The sequence below is a fragment of the Pangasianodon hypophthalmus genome, chromosome 27 (assembly GCF_027358585.1).
Source record: "Pangasianodon hypophthalmus isolate fPanHyp1 chromosome 27, fPanHyp1.pri, whole genome shotgun sequence".
Classification (NCBI taxonomy): Eukaryota; Metazoa; Chordata; class Actinopteri; order Siluriformes; family Pangasiidae; genus Pangasianodon; species Pangasianodon hypophthalmus.
Genome location: NC_069736.1, coordinates 13783138 through 13804489, shown reverse-complemented (window position 1 = coordinate 13804489; position 21352 = coordinate 13783138). Strand labels below are relative to the sequence as shown.

The window sequence follows — 21352 nt, the reverse complement described above, 5'->3', positions numbered from 1 at the left end:
TTTGCTCTGCATGCAAATCTATCCTGCTCGTGCACTGATTTACATTGGCAGCAGACACCCTTATGCTTTGTAGTCTCCATCAATCAACCTCCTCATGCTAGTGAAATAGGTCAGGAGTTATTACAATGATTCATTACAGGAAAAAAAAGTACAAGTTATTAGTAATTTGTGCAGCAGATTATTGCAATTAACTCAATATTACGCTAAACTCTGTCTTTAATGTTTATCCTCTTTATTATGAAATACATAAAGTCAAGTTAGATGTTAAATATAGGCAGTTTAATATCGCCTAATGATTAATACATCTTTTTTTAACTGCCAACCATTAATTTCTCATTAACAGAAATCCCTGTTAAATCTCAAATGCCTCATTACTCCCCATATTAGTCTGCTACATAGGGCATGAAAGAACAGATTGTGTACTACACTTATAATATATGGCCAATAGGAAGTTTACTGTATATGGTGTTAAGTGAACTTTAGGCAATTAATGCAAGAGACAGATTCATTCATTTATTCATTCATGCAAATTATATGTGGTCTGCATACAAATTTATCCTGCTCGTGCATGGATTTCCATAAGCACAAAGCTCCTTCATGAGAAGTGAAAAGTGCACTTTGTGAAATGTATTAGAACGGTAATGTTGCTGAGATCTTCTCACAAGTGACACTGACAAAGAGTTTAATGGTAATTAACAAGTGCTTCATCAAGAAGATGCGCTTCTAGTATACATAGTGTGTAAATAAGTAAGTAAGTAAGTAAGACTGCTGTGCCTGATCCACTCACATCAACAACCACTAACATACGCTATATGGACAAAGGTTTGTGGACACCTGACCAGCACACAATAGGATCATCACATTCACTCCAGATATAGTCCCCTTTTGTTGTTATAATAACCTCCATTCTTCTGGGAAGGCTTTCCAATAGATTTTTGGAGTGTGGCTTGGGGATTTGTGTTTATTTAGCTTTTTACAAGAGCATTAGTGAGGTCAGGTAATGATGTTGGGTGAGAAGGTCTGGGGTGCAGATCATCCCAAAGGTGTTCAGTGGGGTTGAGGTCAGGGCTCTGTGAAAGGACACTCGAGTTCTTCCATTCCAACCTTCTGATTCACTTTCTTACTAGAACTGTGTACTAGCTGGCACTGCACTGTACCTATTCTTACGGTGCCTATTGTCCTGTTTTGGTAGTTATTGTACTGTCTTGTGCTGTTTACACATGTTTGCATGTGCACTTTATGTAAAAAATGTGTAGTGTCTTGTAGTCCTGTGTTGTTTTGTGTAGCACCATGGTCCTGGAGGAACGTTGTTTCGTTTTACTGTGTACTAAATAGCTAGACATGGTTGAAATGCCAATAAAGCCATTTGACTCAAACAATGTCTTCATGGAGCTCGTATTGTGTACAGGAGCATTGTGAACAGGTTTGGGCCAGTGAAGAGAAACTGTAACACTACAGCATACCCAGACATTGTATGCAGTTGTGTGCTTCCAACTTTGTGGCAACAGTTTGAGGAAGATCCTCATATGACTCATATGATCAGGTGTGATGGTCAGGTGTGCACAAACTTTTGGCTATATGCTGTATCAGTGTTCCTGCTGTGCCACTACATAACATCAGATCAGCTGTGATCTATTAATGGAGATATTAAAGGGGGCTAAATATATGTGCAACTGCAACAGGCAGTCTGTTATTGTGTAGCTACGTGTGCATCAGTACAATAGCTGTGTGCTTCAATACACAGCAGAAGAATGAAACTATTATTGTAGAAATGGCGCCCTCTAGTGGGTGCGTCCATAAGTGGTCGCGCATGCGCGTTTCAACCAGGGGGCAGGCACGCTCTCAGTCTGTCTACTCAGCCTGAGAATATTGCACATTTGAAAATAATTAAGTAAGTAAGTAAGTAAATAAATAAATGAACGAGTCTCACTTTAATTGAGATCAAAAGTTAACAGTGTATCTAAAATGTCCATACAGGAAACTATTTTGGAAAAAAAAGGTTTACTCCTCCTGTCACGTGATTAAATATTACAAATACATTATGCAAATAATTCACTATTTCTGTCAACCTTCAGGAAAGATACGTTAAATGTTAATAAAATGTCATGGAGGCATTTTAACAGTGCGTGAAAATGATTGGACATCTTTTTTTTCCCTTTTCTTTCTTTCTTTTTTTTTTATCCGCCGACCATTTTAACCATTTAACCAGTAACCATTAACAGATAATCGTGGTTAAATCCCAAACTCATCATTCCTCCCTATATCATTGTGCTACCATCGGCTCCGAATGAACGGATCATGCGGCATGTGTAGTGCACTACATATCCAACAGGGACTGATTTGGGATTCAGCCGCTGTTACTGTATTCCGGAAGCGGAATGGTGGCGGCACGGCCAGCTCTGGAGCTAATGGGCATTACAAAAAAGAAATAATAATAAATTCAGCTTGAAATCTGCATGAATCCTTTTTGTAGTCTGCCTGCAATAAAAAAGAGTCATGAATGAAGGCACCCGGGAGTCCACGAGATGCTGTCACTGAGCTAAGGAAGCAGTCGCAGCAAGAAAATGTCGTTTTTTAGGCGGAAAGGTAAGGAAGTGCTCAGTCAAGCTTAGCCGAGGTGTTAGCTTAGCTTCAGACAGCATAGCCGACCGTCACTGGGCTGTGTAACTATTTACAATGTCTGAGTTATTTATTCCTTTATTTATTTACTCACTCATTAGTTAGTATTAGCTATTTTGTTCTGTAAAAAAAGCGAAGTGACTGTAAACAGCCTCAACACCTTGTTAGCAACTTGGTTAGCATCCAGGTAACAGCTAGCTTTCCTGCTAACCTGGGTGAATAAGTAACATTAGCATCCCGAATCCATGTTCGTCTGTTTAAGTCTTAATAAAGGCTTGTTATATTATTATATTATGTATAATATATCTTAATAGATACATATAGAGTTACTATTCATTCATAAATATTTGTGGTGGATATTAAAAAAAAAAAAAACACACACAGCTGTTAGATATTCGGCTAAACTCCAGCTAGCATTAATCACCTGCAGCTCGACTTAGCAGAACAGTCCTGTGATCTTTGTGAACATTTCAGTGCTGGCTTTTGACATTTTTTACAGGTCATGTAGACTTTTTTTTTTTTTTTTGCACGATTTTGTGCACATATTTGCAATCCAAAGCACTAAACTCGTCTAACCACCCATCTATCTATCCATCCATCTTCCTTCCGTCTTCCTTGACTCTCAGTTTTTCTGCTTTATATCCTTTATATATGTTTAAAATAGACATTAGGAATAAACAGTACACTCAAATTTAGCACATAGAAAGTGTCCAGAAGTGATCAGACAACACCAACTTCCCTCAAATTCCCTCTTTTTCTTTCCTCCATTCACAAATCATAGGGCCCCAATTCCCATACTGCATTATATATAAAATATAATCATGATATAAAGCACTACTTATAAATGTACATTATGTCAAAGATTCATAACCATCAGATCATAATGCATTATATATGTAGAGTTTATAACATGTTATGTCACTTTGCATAGTGCATTATGAGAAGACATAATCATGATATGAAGCATTACTTATAAATGTACATTAGGTCAAAGACTCATAATGCATTACTGTAATTATTTATGAAAGAAATATTTATTGCAATTTATAGTTCTCTTAAACATGATGCATTACATTATGAGCACTACTTATAATGCTATAAACACTACGTATACACCGATCAGCCATAACATTATGACCACTGACAGGTGAAGTGAATAATATTGATTATCTCATTACAATAGCACCTGTCAAGGGTTGAGATATATTAGGCAGCAAGTGACCAGTCGGTTCTTGAAGTTGATGTGTTGGAAGCAGGAAAAATGAGCAAGCGTAAGGATTAGAGAGACTTTGACACCAGCCTAATTGTGATGTCTAGACGACTGAGTCAGAGCATCTTTAAAACAGCAGGCCTTGTGGGGTGTTCCCGGTATGCAGGGGTTAGTACCTACCAAAAGTGGTCCAAGGAAGGAACACCGGTGAACTAGCGACAGGGTCGTGGGTGTCCAAGGCTCACTGATGTGCATGGGGAGTGAAGGCTAGCCCGTCTGGTCTGATCCCACACAAGAGCTACTGTAGCTCAGATTGCTGAAAAGTTAAAGCTGGCTATGATAGAAAGGTGTCAGAACACACAGTGCATCGCAGCTTGCTGCGTATGGGGCTGTGTAGCCACAGACCTGTCAGAGAGCCCATGCTGACCTCTGTCCACCGCCAAAAGTGCCTACAATGGACAGGTGAGCATCAGAACTGGACCATGGAGCAATGGAAGAAGGTGGCCTGGTCTGATGCATCACATTTTCTTTTACATCATGTGGAAGGCTGGGTGCGTGTGCATCGTTTACCTGGGGAAGAGATGGCACCAGCATGCACTATGGAAGAACGCAAGCTAGGGCAGGCAGTGTGATGCTCTGGGCAATGTTCTGCTGGGAAACTTTGGGTCCTGGCATTCACGTGGATGCTATTTTGACACGTACCACCTACCTAAACATTGTTGCAGACCAGGTACACCCCGTCATGGCAACGGTATTCCCTAATGGAAGTGACCTCTTTCAGCAGGATAATGCTCCCTGCCACACTGCAAAAATTATTCAGGAATGGTTCGAGGAACATGACCAAGAGCTCAAGGTGTTGACTTGGCCTCCAAATTCCCCAGATCTCAATCCAATGGAACATCTGTGGGATGTGCTGGCCATCAAGTCCGATCCATGGAGGCCCCACCTCACAACTTACAGGACTTAAAGGATCTGCTGTTAACATCTTTGTGCCAGATACCACAGCACACCTTCAGGGATCTAGTGGAGTCCATGCCTCGACGGCTGTTTTGGCAGCAAAAGGGGGACCAACACAATATTAGGCAGGTGGTCATAATGTTATGGCTGATCCGTGTATAATGAATGTTATGTCACCAGGCCCCACTTTGCATAGCACATTATGAGAAGATATAATGGTGATATAAAGCATTACTTATAAATGTACATTATGGTAAAGATTCAGAATCATCAGATCATAATGCATTATATATGTAGAGTTTATAACATGTTATGTCACTCTGCATAGTGCATTCTGAGAAGACATAATCGTGATATAAAGCACTACTTATAAATGTACATTATGTCAAAGATTCATAATGCATTACTGTAATTATTTATGAAATAACAATTTATTGCACTGTATAGTTCTCTTAACCATGATGCATTATAAGTAGTGCTCATAATGTAACGCATTATATATGTAGTATAACATTTATAGCATGTTATATCACCAAGACCCACTTTGCGTAGCACATTATGAGAAGATATAATGTGTTATAAGCGCTGCTTTCCATGTATTCCTTTAACAATTCTTTTTAAAGACATTATAAACAATGCTGCAACCTGTAATGCCTTTTCATAAATATTTATAATGATGTGTATAGTGCCTTATGAGTGCATTATAACACGGGAAGGTATGCCTAAGTCATTATACATATGGTTTTCATAGGGTTCAAGTGTTAACTCGAACTAGTCTTTGTCAGTGAACGTTTATACTGGGTTATGTTAGGCGTGATAAGATGTAACGCATAGCGCAGTTATAATGCGTTATGAATATAGGATGCATAGCTAGTGCTGTAACTGATGACAGCAGGTGTGCTTGTGATTTTGTGTTTGGAGGTAGTTTTTTTTTTTTTTTTTTCCTCCTCCCCCCCCCTCCTGTTGTATTGCTGTTGCTTGTGATAATTTTGCACCCTATTGTATGGGTTAAGAGCCTCAGCGCTGTTGAATTCTCGAATCTGATTGGTCAGAAGTATTGAAAGTAGTTCCGGCTGACAGGCAAATCACAGGTTAATATTAATACACTCGTTCTAATATATATAGATACTATATATACAGTAGATACAGTATGTGTTGTTCAGTGTACATGTAGTATGAATACAATCTGGACATGGTACATCCGCCATGTTGGCATTGTCACATGACCTATGACGTCATCATAACTGCAAAAACTTAAACGCTCTGGCAACGTTTTTTTTTTTTTTCATCTACCTTCAACAAGTTAACAGTTTACTCAGCTGTTATTAAACAAATACGGTGTAACCACAAGGAACAACGTTTAATACCTATAGCACTTAGACTTAAAAAGAGCCGACGTTCTGCCTTCTGCTGTTTTTGATTCAGACAGCTCTTCCATGCCAGTCCCGTTGCCTTATGGGATAGCGCAGTGTCCGTTGGTTCCATACCGCAGAAGGTCATCTGGGTATTTCTCACCTACTGTTTTATGAATACTGAGAAATTGTGAATACATACTACTCCTTTGGCGTACTGCTTTTCGCCTACTGTATAGTAGGGTAGTAGGGATATTTGGACACAGCAATAGTAACAACTTACACAGGGAGTTGTATGGCAGCAGCTCCATATAATCCATATAATGTTTTTAAATACCTGCTGCTGTTTAACAATAAATTAAATATAAATTAAAGCTCGTGATTAACACACTTCAGGGCGTTAGAAAAGAATCAACTCTGGTGTGGTAATGGCAACTCCGCTTCGCGTCAGGTTGTATCACACCACCTCACTGTTGATTGTTTTTCTAGAATTGCACACCCAAGTTGTGTGTGTTCCTTACATAATACCATGTATTATGGCCCTGAAGCATTTAGATGACATCATACGTGACGCTCTTTGTTTTATCCGGACACGTTTTTCCGGCCACACAGATTTGAAGCCTCTCCCTTATCTTTGCTCCTCATGTAGGCCAGGAACTACAATGACTGTACAGTCACAGGCAGTCTTGGGATTCAGATGTTTCAAAGCAATCTCCTTCTCTCTAGCTCTCTCTCTCTCTTTTTTTTTTTTTGAGTTGTGATTTCTCAAAAGCTGTCTCTTTTCCATAGTATGATAATATAATTCCCGTTGTTCAAGATACACATGTAATCTTGATGGTCCTGTTGTCAGTCAGCAATCCTGTCTTCCTTAAAGTCTTTCTCTTCTAGATTCCTTGTGCTTTCGTATTCATTTTAGATCTGCGATATCTGCGAATCTGATTGGTCAGAAGGTGGTGATTCATTTCCACAGCAGCAGCTTTGTGTACTAACACACAGACTTTTTTTGGTGTGCACTGTTTATTTCACACTTAGGGACGTTGTCTCCAGGTTTGAGCACCTCGTAACAGTCGGAAGTAAAGTTTTCAGGCACGGGGAAGTGTTCAGGATAGACGGCTATCTGGTTTCTCAGTAACCTGACAAGCTGCATTTTTTTTCTTCTTATTAACTTCAAGAGAGAACAAAAAGAGGCAGGTGACAGGAAGACAAAGTTTCTAGCTGTTATAACGTAAGTGATAACAGGAACTAATTGTTTTGCGGACATTCCCCTACATTACATTCAACAATAAATGGATAAAAAAGAACGACATGTCATTCTTTAACTAAAAATAATTGTTGACAAATTGCTGTTGGAAAATACATCAGCTTGTGCAGTTATTGGAAAAAAAAAACCAGCTTTGGCGTGGTAACAGTGACTCCATCGTTGATTAGTTTCCTATTACAGCATTCCCTGTTGTTTTATTCTTTCCTTACGGTCAGTCCTAGTTGCATCTTGGTAATTTAGTTCACTTCCTGTGAAGAAGTTACATCTCTTGTGTTCTTTGCCCTACAGCTAAAGGAAAGGAACCAGAGAAGGCAGTAGATCTGAAAGCAGGCAGAGGTGAGTATATTATCTGCAGAGAATATGTTTGCTTAATACCTTCTCCAGCTTAGTCATCACTCTGTAGCCGTTTCCTGATCGGCTGTCGTCTTTTAGTAGCAGAAGTTGTGGTATCAGAAGCTACAGTTATTTGGCGATTTGTTATCCTGCTATGCTAAATAACGAACAGGATGGGGTGGAGGATCAGATAAAAGTTTGGTGTGTTACTGCAGCTCATCGCTCATCTGTACAGCCTCAGGGTTCGGGACGTCGTGATTACGTTTTCAGCACATGACTGATTTTATCTTTAAATGGGTTCACCGGGAGCTAGTCAGAGTCATGGTCCAAGTTTCACAAGGTTATGTAAGGTCAGCTTCACACACAAGCCTCGTACTCGGTTAAATTAACAGTTTAACTTATCGACTGCACAATAACGCTCATATTTGCACTTTGATAGGCGAAGAGTCTCTTAAGCCTTACTTTTAGTCAGGTCATAGATTTGCATAAGATCTGTTACTCAGTGCTATAACTTCGAGCAAGCACATAGGATCCATGTAGTTTATGAGCTCGTGCTCATTGTACAGGCTCCATTAAATTTTATTTTCTTCTCTGATTTTTTTTCCCCCAGCAGGCTCTGCAGTGTTGCCCAACTCCCCCTTACGGAATCACCATGCCATCCTGGAGGCGGCCGGCCCGAGCCACGTGGCCATCAGCGCCATCTCGGCTAACATGGACTCGTTCGCGCGTGGCCGCACGGCCATCCTCAAAAAGCAGCCCAGTCACATGGAGGCAGCTCACTTCGGAGACCTGGGTGCGCCACTTTCAATATTCTACAGCGTCTCTTTCAGTTAGTTATAATATATAAAGTATCAAGCAAGAAAAGAGTGACAGTTTAGCAGGCCCATGGAAGGTGGCAGTTCCAGTCGAGCTCTGGATTCCTTTTTCACATTAATATTCATAAAAATGAACGTTTGATGATGTAAGCACAACTATTTGACAACAAAGTGCTTTTATGATTGAAATATACATTACTAAAGAAAAAGCTCACATAAGCGCTTTATGGACAGGATTAAATTTACATGAGGGATAATTTCCTGCTTTACAGATCTGTGATTTTAGATCGGCCAGATCGGCCATGTCGGTGTCTCCTCTGAGAAAATTACAAGCCCTATTACTTACTGTGTTTTTTTTTTGGCCAACTTCATCTGATTTTTCTATGCAGATGTCTGAAAAAGATGTTTGACTGCTGCTACTTGCCATATTTGGTCTCGTAGCACTCGTATCACCCTCCCCCAGATATTAAACACTTCTCGAATTGCAGAACGAAAAATGGATACTTCTTGTATTTTTAAATTGTTGCTGGAAGGTTTGCTGTCCCCAGCATTTCTTCTCTACTCCAGTGCCTCTTCTTGGGTTGGATGCCATGTTGTGAATGCTCATACGACCACGTGACGCAAACATCGGGGTTCACAGAAAATGCAACCCGCTAGAAACTCACTCCTCCTGCAGGCATTTCACTGCTGTCCGGACGTGAGAGTTGTATCGCTGAGGTGAAATAATGAATTACAGACGTCCCCCTGATAAACTAAACCAATCCGAATAGGGCTGTATACAGTTCACGTAATGATTTCTTCTAAGGCTCATGAATAGGAGTGTCTTAGGTTGAGATTTAGGGAGATAAGCCCTGGTGCCACTCCTTTAAAAGCACAGCCACTATCTAGGTTAACTAGGACAGGAGGAGCTGGACATAAGCCAACTTAGAACAAATGAATGCATGAATAATGTTTTCAAAGTCATGTGTACAAGGCAGTAACATTTCTGGAGTCCTGCCCTTCACAGGCCAGTGTTTGTCCTGCAGTAGGACATCACCAGATAGTGTTCATTAGAGACCTGAAGAGTGTCCAGACAAGACAACACACAACTTTATAACCCATCAGAGATGAGGAAGTTCACTACTAACGCTTTGTTCCTGTATGAGTGTGAACCTGTACAGTTAAACATTGAGCATTGTGTGATGATGAAGCAGCTGGTGCTGGGAAATCTAATGAACTTTAGATGAATTTTATGGTCTCTTTTTGGCGTTCTGCGCGTATCCTTGCGATGCTCAGTACATCCTGACATGTCTGTATAGACGTGCGTGGTTGAACTGGTGTTGCAACCTTGAACAAAGGGGAATCCTGCAGCATGGAAGCCAGACAGCCGTTACAACAGACAGTCGGTCTTTCTACACCAACCCCTTCTCTAGGGAGACGCCCATCACAGTCTAATCCGCCTCCCAGTCCTCTTCCTCTCCCTGATGTTGTGTGCTTTGAACAACAGAGGATATTGTAGCCACAGCGCTCTCGTCTGCCATTGTGTCAGTCAGGGTTCAACCTCACATGACTTAACTGCCTTCCTGCTGGGGTCCAGAAGGGAAATTTGTTGCTCTGTCAGCCGTTAAAGAAATTCTTCAGCCAATTCAAATTGTTTGTCAATGCACAGCACGATATACAGCGTGGAAACGATTTCACAATGCAGGTTAAAAGAGTTGTAACAAGATCCAGGTGTATGGATTACATAATTCAGAAAGCAAGCTGCTGCATGCTGAAGATGTCTGAGTCACAAGTGTTTGTGACGTTCCTGACTTTTATAGGCAACATGAAAAATTGTCCTGTTCTTAATGTTTTAATGGTCAGTACCCAAATGTGAAAAGAAGCCAGAATGGTAATGATAATATTGTCACCGTTTTAGGTTACTCCAGCGTGAACTATCAGACACAGGAGACACGTTCACGGCTCTCCAAGACTGTGGAGCAAGTGCTCCGTGACGCCATGGCGCTGCCCTACTATCTGCACTTCATGGTGACGCGCTCTGCCGAGCATCTGGCGCGCTTTTGGCTGGAGGCTGAGAGTTTCCGGTCCACCAGCTGGTCCCGCGTGCGCGCTCATAGCCTCAACTCGGTGAAGCACAGCTCCCTGGCCGAGACCGCCTCCACTCTGGGCTTCACAACATCTCCAGACTCGCCGCCGACTCTCAACGCCTCACCTGGCATCGATGAAGGGGAATATGAGGACACTTTTACCTCTCAGACGCCTTCCAGCCCCCAGGACGCTAATTCTCATGATGGAGCGGGACGCCGAGACTCTGTTAATCACGAGGAAGGGTTGAGGCTGAGTCGACGCCCCTCTACTTCCTCGTCATCCTCCAGGACGGGAACTCCGGTTAAAGGCCAGGGTGCAAGTGCACTCCGCGAGCTCTCCGACAAGCTTATGAAGAGTGAGTACTGACTGATGGGCACACGGCACACGTATGTATTAATGTACATGATAATAATAATATCACGAATGTTGCTTATGTAAGAAAAAAAAACACTTAAGGACATGCTATTATAGGGAAATAATCAACTATGGGGTTGTGCGATGCAGCAAACGGAGTCACTGTTACCACCCTGAAGTTGATTATTTTCCAATAATACCTTGTCCTGAAGTGTTTTATTCCTCTTATACCACAAAACAAGTTCATTCTTGCTTATCTTATTTTTTAACACGGACAAACAGTTGCTCACTCAAAAGCCCCTGTAGAATCTTTGGCTGTGATAAAGCACTGACACTGGAGACTCCTTCCATAAATGTTAAATAAATGTCTCCTTATATAAAGCATCAACCATGTCAGTGATTTATAGTTTTTTTTTTTTTTTTTTTAAATAATAACACATTTTTAAAAATGATTACTCTTAGATTACGTGAGCATCCTCCATATCAGAGCTGTTGTTATAGAAAATAAATCGGCAGTTTCTGACCAACCGGATTCAAGGGCGCTGTGTTACAGAGCACATCATGTTCTTAGCTTGCTTTCTACTACGACATTCTGCACGGTTCACGGACTTCCACCATTTACACGAGCGCGACAACAGATTCTCTCTTAGCAGCTAACGACTCTTCCTGTCTTCAGGGCTTTGGTGACAGTTGTGTTTGCTACAACTGGCAGAAGAAACGCGTGATCTGTTAAAAAAAAAAAAAAAAAAAAAATCCCTCGCAGGGACTTTCATAGTGGAACATGGAATAAAGCTGCAGGGAAGGCAGCGAGTGGAGCAAGTCAATTGAGCTAAAAGTCATGGCGTTAACCTTGCGAGAAGAGGCAGATGCTATCAGCCTAGGGCTCTTAAACAGTCAGCCCCTCAACGAACGAGCATAAAATCTAGCCAACTCTAAATCTACATTAGTACAGGGCTATAAACCGCAGCGTGAAATGTAGTTAAACTGCGCGTCAACTCTCTCCGTGTCACCTTCGTGGAATCGAAATGTGGCGCAAAGTCATTTTTCGGGAACGTTTTCTACACAACATTTAATGAGTTTAAAATGGAAAAAGGATGTCGTATGGTGCTGGGTAGTTTGAAGAACCATGCTTTGTTTTAAGTAGCATCTCACCAGTGTGTTTTTTCTTTTCCTTTTATTTCCCTCTTTCTCTTCCTGTGCTGTAGGTATAGAGCGGGACGCAGTCAACATTTTTACCAAGTACGTGTCTCCAGATGCTTCTAGGCCCATCCCGATCACCGAGCAGATACGAAACGACATTGTTGGTAAGAAAGCCTCATCCTCAACTTAGTTTTCTACGTCTGTCCTCTACACGTATTTTTAATAAAGCACAATAGGGTAATATAAAATTAATTTTTCATTGACATTATCTGGTGTTAAAATCCTCAGACAGTTTTGTCTATATATTGCGTCAAAGAATAATCGTTACATTATTAGGTCCTGTGATTGATTATTTTTTTTTTTTTTTCCACCATGCAGTGATGAATTATTATTATGATTATGTAATTATCTCTTTGCCAGCTAAAATCTGTGGAGAGGACGGTCAGGTGGACCCAAACTGCTTTGTTATTGCGCAGTCAGTAGTGTTCACCATTATGGAGCAGCAGTAAGTAACTTTTGTTTCACTGCCTTATCTTTCCACCTTTTTTTTTTTTTTCTTTCTTTCTTTTTTTTTTTTTCCTTCCAAACCTTTGGCTTACTGAAACGTTGGGTTATTTTTTTTTTTGTAATGCAGTTAAAATCAGCATCCAGGGCCTTGCATAAGTATTCACCCCCATTGAACTTTTCCATATTTTATAGTGTTTCTATTATTTGAAGATTTTTTTCTATAATATGAATTTTTTTTTTAATCATGACACACAAGTTAATTAAACATAAGCAGGGATTTGTGGGCTGCATAAATATTCACCCTCCGCGGTCAATACTTGGTAGAAACCTTGGCTGCAATTACAGCTGCAAGTCTAATGGGATATGAGTCAGCTTTGCACATCTGGATCCTGATCATCTGGTTTCTGGAAAATCTGAGTAGATTCATGAAATAAAATCCAATGAAGTCTATTTCAGTTCCAGGGTGTAACAGTACAAAATGTAAAGATATTCAAGGAGGGGTGAATACTTACGCAAGGCACAATACAGTGATTAAGAGCGCAGTGCTTGCCTATATAATTTACATAAAGAAAATCAGACAATTTTAAAATCGAAGGTTTGAATGAAAGGGTGTGACAGGAAAATATTAAAGTTTCATTGAAGTCAACTTTAATGTAAGTGACCAGTTCTCACATGACTAGCCATGTGATACATGTGATACTTAACATCGATACACTAATTAGGGCTGAAAGTTTTTGTTTAATTATCAGCCAAACACATATATTGCTTAATCACAACCTCAGCACTTGATTTTTGCTTGTCACACTATGTTCGACACTTTAAAAAAAAAACTGATTACCCGTAGCACATTTAATAATCTCCTCTGTCTTCCCCAGCCACTTTAGCGAGTTCTTGCGGAGCCATTATTTTTGCAAGTACCAGATCGAGGTGCTGACCAGCGGTTCTGTGTTCTTGGCAGACATCTTGTTCTGTGAGTCTGCCCTGTTCTACTTCTCTGAGGTGAGGACCCAGTTAAGGGTTTTTTTTTTTTTTTTTAAAAGCTCTAATTACACCCCAGTACACATTTCTATTTATTTATTTATATTTTAACTTTTTTACCACTGTAATCATAGTGTTTCTCCTTATTATTGCTTTTTGGTAAAGATGCCGTCTCTTAATGTACAGTATATAATGATGTAAAAATGCTGAGTATTTACAAAGATTTAATATAAAAAAAGTGCAAGCGGGCAGGAAAGTTGAATGAAGTGTAGAAAGTTTATTTATTTATTTATTTTTTTAAGATATTAGTGAAAAGTGCTGAGGGAGTGTTTGTTGTAATGCCTGAATTTGGCTGTTATGTGCAGTACATGGAGAAGGAGGACGCAGTGAACATCCTGCAGTTCTGGCTGGCTGCGGATAACTTCCAGGTTCAACTGGCTGCTAAAAAAGGACAATACGATGGACAGGAGGCACAGAATGACGCCATGATCCTTTACGACAAGTAAGACATCCTAGTTACACCAGACATCCTGATGTTTTGGTTTTTCTGCCAACTTTCATAAGGAATTAGTTACTGTTACCACCCCGAAGTTCATTATTTTCCAACAGCACTTCCTGAAGTGTTTTATTCCTCTTGTACAACAGCAACTTTCCAATGATTACAATTTTTCATTTATTAAAGAATACCTTAATGTGCTTTCTTGCTAGATACACTTCTATTTCAATGTAAATATGACCTTAATATGTTTGACTCCATTGATGTATATGAATTTCAAGCACTTGAAATGCACATGCAAGTACATTTTGAAAGCCTAATTGAATCTCATTAGCAATTCTATAATATGATTTCAGCCCTCGGTGAACAAATAACAACTTAGATAACTGTAGGTTGATGAGATTTTTTTTTTTCCCCTCAATAGGTATTTCTTTATTATTGACACACCTGTATTCCTTTTGTCCCATGTACTATTGTATTTCAGTAGAATTCCATGTAGACGAAAGAGGTGAATACTGTGAATACATGATGGAGTGAAATAAATGTGGTTACTCGTTGTCAGGTATTTTTCACTCCAAGCCACAAATCCGTTGGGTTTTGGCGACTCGGTTCGGATGGAGATCGAGTCAAATATCTGTCGAGAGGGCGGCCCTCTGCCCGATTGCTTCACCACTCCACTACGCCAGGCCTGGACCACCATGGAGAAGGTCAGTCAAGACCTCACCAACACCCAGAGCACAAAGGAATCCCGGGTTTAATCTGCAGAGCCCATTTTGTGTAGCGTTACAAATTAGGCCAAACACTATTATTTTGTAAAGCAAATGTGATTTTTACATAAATAACTGAAATCTAAATTAGCGTCTTTTAATTAGAAGAAGTAGCTCTAATTTTAGAGACAAAGGGGCTCTTTTCTCCTGTTGTTTTTTATTATTATTATTATTATTATTATTATTATTAGCATCTTCTCTTGAGGCAGAATAATTTGCAGTCATTATCATATCTAAGCCAAGCGTGACATGAATCAGAATGTATTTCGGCTTCAGGTGGATGAGCCATATTTAGCTGCAGTAATACGATTCACTCTGTCGTCTCCTTCAAAAAAGGACTTAAATGGATTAATCACTTAAAACAATTAGCGTTCAAATGCATTTGATTATTAATTAGCATTTTTTATTGAACAAACAGTAGTGCTCAATCAAAGAGGCAGAATCACATAGACGTTATTGTTTCAGGTTTTTTTTCCTTTTTATTTAAAAAAAGTGTTTTCTTGTCACTGATATTAACCGAAGTGGTACATTTCTTTGGCTACCCAGACCCATGTTTAAAAAAAAAAAAAAAAAAAAAATCATTCCCTTCAGCAATGCACAGTGAGGCCAAAATCAAAACGGCTTCCTATTCACTATATACACTTACTACATAATGTTCTTGTGACATCTATGTAGTGCGCTATAATGTCTAATAGGATGCCATTAGGGATCGAGCCACAGAAAAACAGTGACTCCAGTAAGTAATATTGGAAATTCTTTACTACTTACCTTTAATAGCATGTTTAAAGGCATTTTTTAGTATTTAATAAGAAAATGCATAGGTGAGTAAAAAAAATTAAGAAAAAAATGGAAAAGTGTTTTTTTTTTTCTAAATCAAGGCACAAAAAGTTCAGAAATCATGTTCAACAGGCAAAACCCATTGTAAAGATCTTCAATTTTTGAATATGGATCATTTATGTTTAAGTAAATAATCGCACTGTGGGGAAAAAAAAAAAAAAAAACTCCATACAGTAGATGAGGTGTGTATTTCTTTTTCTAGCAGCATGGCGTCGTGGAATTATCCCTGTTTTCAGCATATTTGTTCCTCTCTGTTGTTAACCCTAGGTCTACTTGCCAGGCTTCCTATCCAGTGACCTGTACTACAAATACTTGAGTGACCTCATCAATTCCGTACGGGCGGATGAGTTCATCGTGGGAAACTCGGTGGCGTCGGGTCAGGGCGCGACCATGGACAACGACCGCAGCTCCGCCACCTCGGAAGGGTTGCAGGCCCAGGTGACCTTTCAGCCGCATGCTTGATCAGATCCCTGCACTCTCATTGGCTGGCCTTGGCTTATGGCATTTCTGTATGCCGCGATGACATTTCGCTCATGACGGAGGACAGGGCCTTGTGTAAATGTTACTATGTTACAAGGAGTAGTTGATAATTTGAACATGGGACTAAAGAAGTAGATTTCCATCTGAGAGTTGTTTGCCAAGTCTCTCTTAATGATCTCCAGCAGCGCCCCAGGCATGTAGTGAGAAACTGTATTGCTGATATACTAATAAGGCTTTAGATGTGTACAGTATTTTACCAAATCATAAAGTCATTAACTAGGCAACTCAAAGCCCCAGTTCCATGTTGTGCTTGCCTGGAAGTCCAATTAACTAGGCTAAAAAGTGGCCACCAAGGTAATTTACCTCAGAAGTATGACTTATTATGTGCATTAGTGCAAGCTATGGAAAATAAGTGAGTACTTGTATCCCTGGGACTTCAGTAGGCATAGTGTTTATCTTCTCCTGATAATGAAGCGTGTCTCATTTGTGCCTTCTGTGGTGTTCTCTAATTGCAGGTAAACACGTTATCGGAGTCTGGATAGCTCTTCGTTTTCGCTTTATGATGTACTTATTTACATCATATTCGGAAAAGAATAGCAAGCACCACATCATCATTGGACCACCAAATGAAAAACTGATAGCCTGGATACATCATTTGGTTGTCCCATGCACCCTGGCTTGCGATTTGTCCATCCCGTTCACTAGTATTGTGACAGCAGTGAACCTTTCAGGGTTCAATATTGTTATTCGATATCAGATTGAGACTGTGCATGTTTTCTTTGTAAAATCATTCCTCTAGTGTCTTCATAAGGTCTTTTTTTTTTTCTTCTTCCCTCCCACCGATACAGCAGGGCTCCAAAAAAGCGGCTGTGAAAATCCTGAAGAACTTTGATGAGGCGATAACCGTGGACATTGCCAGTCTGGACCCCGAGTCTCTGTATCAGAGACCATACGCTGGGTAAGTAACAGCGTCCAAGTGTCTCCATCATTTACAGAGTCTGTCATTTATTTATTTATTAATTAATTTAATTAAAATAATAATCAAATAACTATTAATTATTGCCTGTTAGAGTATTCCCTTCTCTGTAGATGGCTTGAAATGAAGTAGTTTTTTCTTTTCGCTGTTGTTGTTGATTGTGTCTTGTAATGTTAAGGGTTAATTAATTAAAAAAAAAAAAAAAAAAAAAAAAGGTGCAGAGATGTCTACATAATTTAACATTAGCTCCAAAATTATTCGATGGGTATAAATGGATACGAAATTTTTTTTTTTGTGGATTTTCTGTTTTCTTAGAATTTATATATTTCAGTTCGATTCAATTTTGTCTTGTATTATCATCGTGAGAGACATTTTGTGATTAATTATATGCTTTTTGCCAAATTTATAAAAGACTATAGGTGCAAAACTATTATAGCTTTTCCTTATTATTTGTTACTATTATCCATGAGTTACTGTCACCTGTGCAGAGAAGAAGAGCTGATAGACATGCGAGCATCACGTGTTGTCCTGTTGACATACTGATGAGAGGATATCTTATTATTCTTATTAACACTTGTTTAGAAGCCTTGTTTAATGGGTATGAAAGTTTTTATCTGTTAAGAGATACCGTCTCCTCTTCTGTTCAGAAGAATGACCTTTGGCAAAGTCAACGAGCTGGGTCAATTTATCCGGGAAGCCGAGCCAGAACCGGACGTCAAGAAATCCAAGGGTAAGAAAAGCACAGCACCATGATCGTTAAACCAAATTGTTAAAACGCTCTTAAGTCTCCATTCTTTGGAAGATGTTCTTATATTGAGTCCAGTTTATAAACGATAACCGTCTGTCTGTCTGTCAGCGAATATTTTGAGTCCCGTCTGTCTGCTTGTCTTGTCTGATGCACACACTGGCATGCGGGTTGTGTTACACGCTGAGTGAATCGGCTCTCGACTCGTGCTGAAGTGCTCTTCAGGCCTGGGTTTGAGTGACTTGAAGTGGGTGTTGCCATGGTGATGAGAAGTCTGTGATTTGGTGTGATTACGATGAAGAGCAGGAGATGAAAGGAGAAATCTCTCTCTCTCTCTCTCTCTCTCTCTCTCTCTCTCTCGTTTCACCCACTCTCACTCTTTGTCACATTCTGTCTTTGTTCCGTGCTTTGGATAACAGTTTTTGAGATTGACTCAAAATGTAATGCTGAGCCACTGAAGCGCAGCGCGGCCACTCGGGCGTTTTCCATCTGTCTGGTACACAATCAGAGTTCACGGCTTCTGATCCTACAGTCGAATTCACACTGGTCCCAGATGCTGTTGTGGAGCCAAGGGCAGCTCAAACCGCTCTCTCTGCTTCTCTCCTAGGTTCAATGTTTTCCCAAGCAATGAAGAAATGGGTGCAAGGAAACACAGACGAGGTGAGCGTGTGAACTATCGCACTGCAGTTCAATTAACTGAAGCCTAAATTGAAATTAAAGAAGCCAAAAAATCGTGATGATTAAAAATACAAATCTTTCTGTAGTCCTGGTTAAACATGACATAATTCCAGTGATCTCTTGGAACAGAAGACTTTGCACTCTGTGTATATTGTTTAACAATCGTATTTGTATTTCTGTGTTTCTGTGACCACTCGTTCTAGGCTCAGGAGGAAATGGCGTGGAAGATTGCTAAGATGATAGTCAATGACGTCATGCAGCAGGGACAGCAGGGGATCCCACTACCAACATCCAGTCAGGTATAATAAGTGTGTACCGAATTCTTTGTATAGCAGGGGATAATTCTGTACAAAGCAGGATCATTTTATAAATGATATCTATCAGAACTGCTTCTACAGTGTCTGAATTTAAATGTTTGTTAAAAACTCATCTTTTCTCCCGTGCTTTTAATGATAGATGATTGGGTTGTTTTAAGGTTATATGGATTTTATTGTCATATATAAGCCTATGCAATACTAATGCAGCGATTAGGTCTGTGCATTTTTTTAAATGCTGTAATTAGGTTTATGCTTTATGTACAGCACTTTGGTCAATTAAAGTTGTTTTAAACGTGCTTTATAAATGAATTGAAATTGACAACCTAGGGAAACCTTTCACATGGATAGATTATGAGCGTTTCTACTATATATTTATGAACGCTACAAAGCTACAGGCTTATTGAACTGAAATATGTTTCTCTTTTGCATTAAGCTCTGTCCAAACCTCGCATTTAACGATTTCACTTCAGTTACACACATTTTTAAAATGGTCTAAAACTCTCTAAAGAGTGTGGAAGCACTCTTCTCTCTTTTGACAATATGATGGCTCAGAAGCATCAGAGATTCAGTATCTGATTTCACACTGAATTGATTAGGCTTATGTCCAGTTTCCTTCAGGTGTGTACCTATCTAACACCTTGATCAAAGCGTGATATTCACTGTGTAAGGAAATGTGGAAAACGGTTGGCTTTTTTTTCCAGCAGCACAATGTCCGATGGGCTTTCCCTGTCTGCCACACACACACACACACACACACACACACACACACACACACACAGCTTTTGCAGTTAGGTACAAAATATAAGAGTTGGTTACCTTGGAAGCCTTAATCAGTATTAACCATGAATCTGTGATGTGTTATAGCTATGACTTTGTGCGCTGATGAAGAGGGAAGACTCGCTCTGCTCTCAGCCTCCAAGCTGCTTCCGTCAGAGCCGAAAACCTGGAGATAAAACAACGGCATTTCCCCAGTGGCGAGTTATGTAATAATGAAGCTAAAACAAAGTGCTGCAGTTCCACAACCTCCTCTGAAGTCGTGTGTGTGTGTGTGTGTGTGTGTGTGTGTGTGTGTGTGTGAGTGTGAGAGACAGGAAGATGTCTGTATGTACACTTGGGTCATGTGACCAACATTTCAAGCATTATGAAGGCTTTATTTTAATGTAAAAAGAGGAGCCCAAATAAAAAAAAAAATAATAAAGCAAGCATGATTGGAACCAGATGTACAAGCGAGATGGACTTCTAGAACAAAATCCCAAACAGACAGTGAGACGAGATGAACACGGAGACAAAACGAGTCCTCTGTGTTGTGCTGTTACCATGCCAAGCGCATAAGACCCTGAACAAAGTCACTATAAAGCCCGGGTTACTCCAATCCCTTACCAATCCTCGTTTCTTATCTTCCCTCAGAAGCTTTCTTCCTCCGATTTTATGAGGCTGGCTAAAGAGAGCCTCTTTCATTCTTTTTTTTTTTTTTTTATAGTGCAAAGATTTACCCATGGTGGCTATGTAAAGTTTTATTTGCAGGCGTGTACGTATCGCTGTGCCGTTAAATCGGACTACGACAGCAGGATTTTATCATCACGTTTCCGGAAACTGAATGGAACAATACGTTGTTACAGTTTAAGTTGATTTAAACTGACAGATTCAACTCCCCTCCATGTCGACTCCAGAATCAGCTCTTCTCTGTAGTCTTACTCCAACATGGACATGTGCTAGTGCAATGTTAAACCCCCACATCTCCAGTCTATGATGATGTAGATTTCTGGTTTCGATTAATGTAACTTCTTTTTTTATGGTGAATGTCTTTGTTTGTTTTTCTTTTTTCTTGTTTTTTTTTTTTTAACGAGTTGTCACATGTGTGTGTCTAAGCGAATTCCAGTGATGCCTGTTCTTTGAGAATAGGATACTCTGAACACGCAATGATACTGCTTCGGACCTCGTCGAGATGTGGACAAGAACCAGAAACAGACGGACTTTTGGTACTATGTACCATTATTATGTTTTCTGACATGTATGTGTACTTAATCTATAATATATTTAAATTGTGTTTGATTTAAATACATATATTATTGAAACGTCTCTGTATTCTTTTATGTGTAAGTCGTTTACTTTATTAGGAACACCCATACCCCTGCTCATTCATGCAGTTATCCGGTCAGCCAATCATGCGGCGGCAGTGCACTGCATGAGATCATGCAGATACAGGTCAAGAGCTTCAGTTAATGTTCACAACAAACATCAGAAACGTGATCTCACTGACTTGGACAGTTGAAGATGGGGGGAAAAAACATCACCTGATCTTTTTCCAATCTACATCTGTCCAGTTTCGGTGAGCCTCGGTCCACTTTAGCCTCAGATTCCTGTTCTTGGATGACAGGAGTGGAACCCATTTGGCTTAAGATTCGACATGTGCATTCTGAGATGCTTTTCTGTTCACCACGGTTGCAAACAGTAGTTACTTGA

General features: G+C 39.9%; 1 protein-coding gene across 6 annotated transcripts; it reads left to right on the top strand.

Moving 5' to 3' along the window:
• The first annotated feature begins 2260 nt into the window (after positions 1 to 2260).
• akap10 (A kinase (PRKA) anchor protein 10) lies at positions 2261 to 20968 on the top strand. 6 transcript variants are annotated; one of them, XM_034300860.2, is made up of 15 exons: positions 2262 to 2586; positions 7688 to 7735; positions 8346 to 8525; positions 10445 to 10969; positions 12174 to 12272; positions 12529 to 12613; positions 13491 to 13614; positions 13959 to 14095; positions 14652 to 14796; positions 15961 to 16131; positions 17022 to 17131; positions 17797 to 17879; positions 18502 to 18554; positions 18776 to 18871; positions 19754 to 20968. In XM_034300860.2, the coding sequence occupies exons 1-15, from the start codon at positions 2565 to 2567 to the stop codon at positions 19757 to 19759; spliced, it is 1884 nt and encodes a 627-aa protein (XP_034156751.2). In that variant the 5' UTR covers positions 2262 to 2564; the 3' UTR covers positions 19760 to 20968. The 6 variants fall into 6 exon arrangements, with proteins under 6 accessions (XP_034156754.2, XP_034156751.2, XP_034156753.2 ...); XM_034300862.2 differs by having other exon boundaries at positions 8343 to 8525; positions 17025 to 17131; positions 17800 to 17879; XM_034300861.2 differs by having other exon boundaries at positions 8343 to 8525; positions 17800 to 17879.
• Positions 20969 to 21352: the final 384 nt, after the last annotated feature.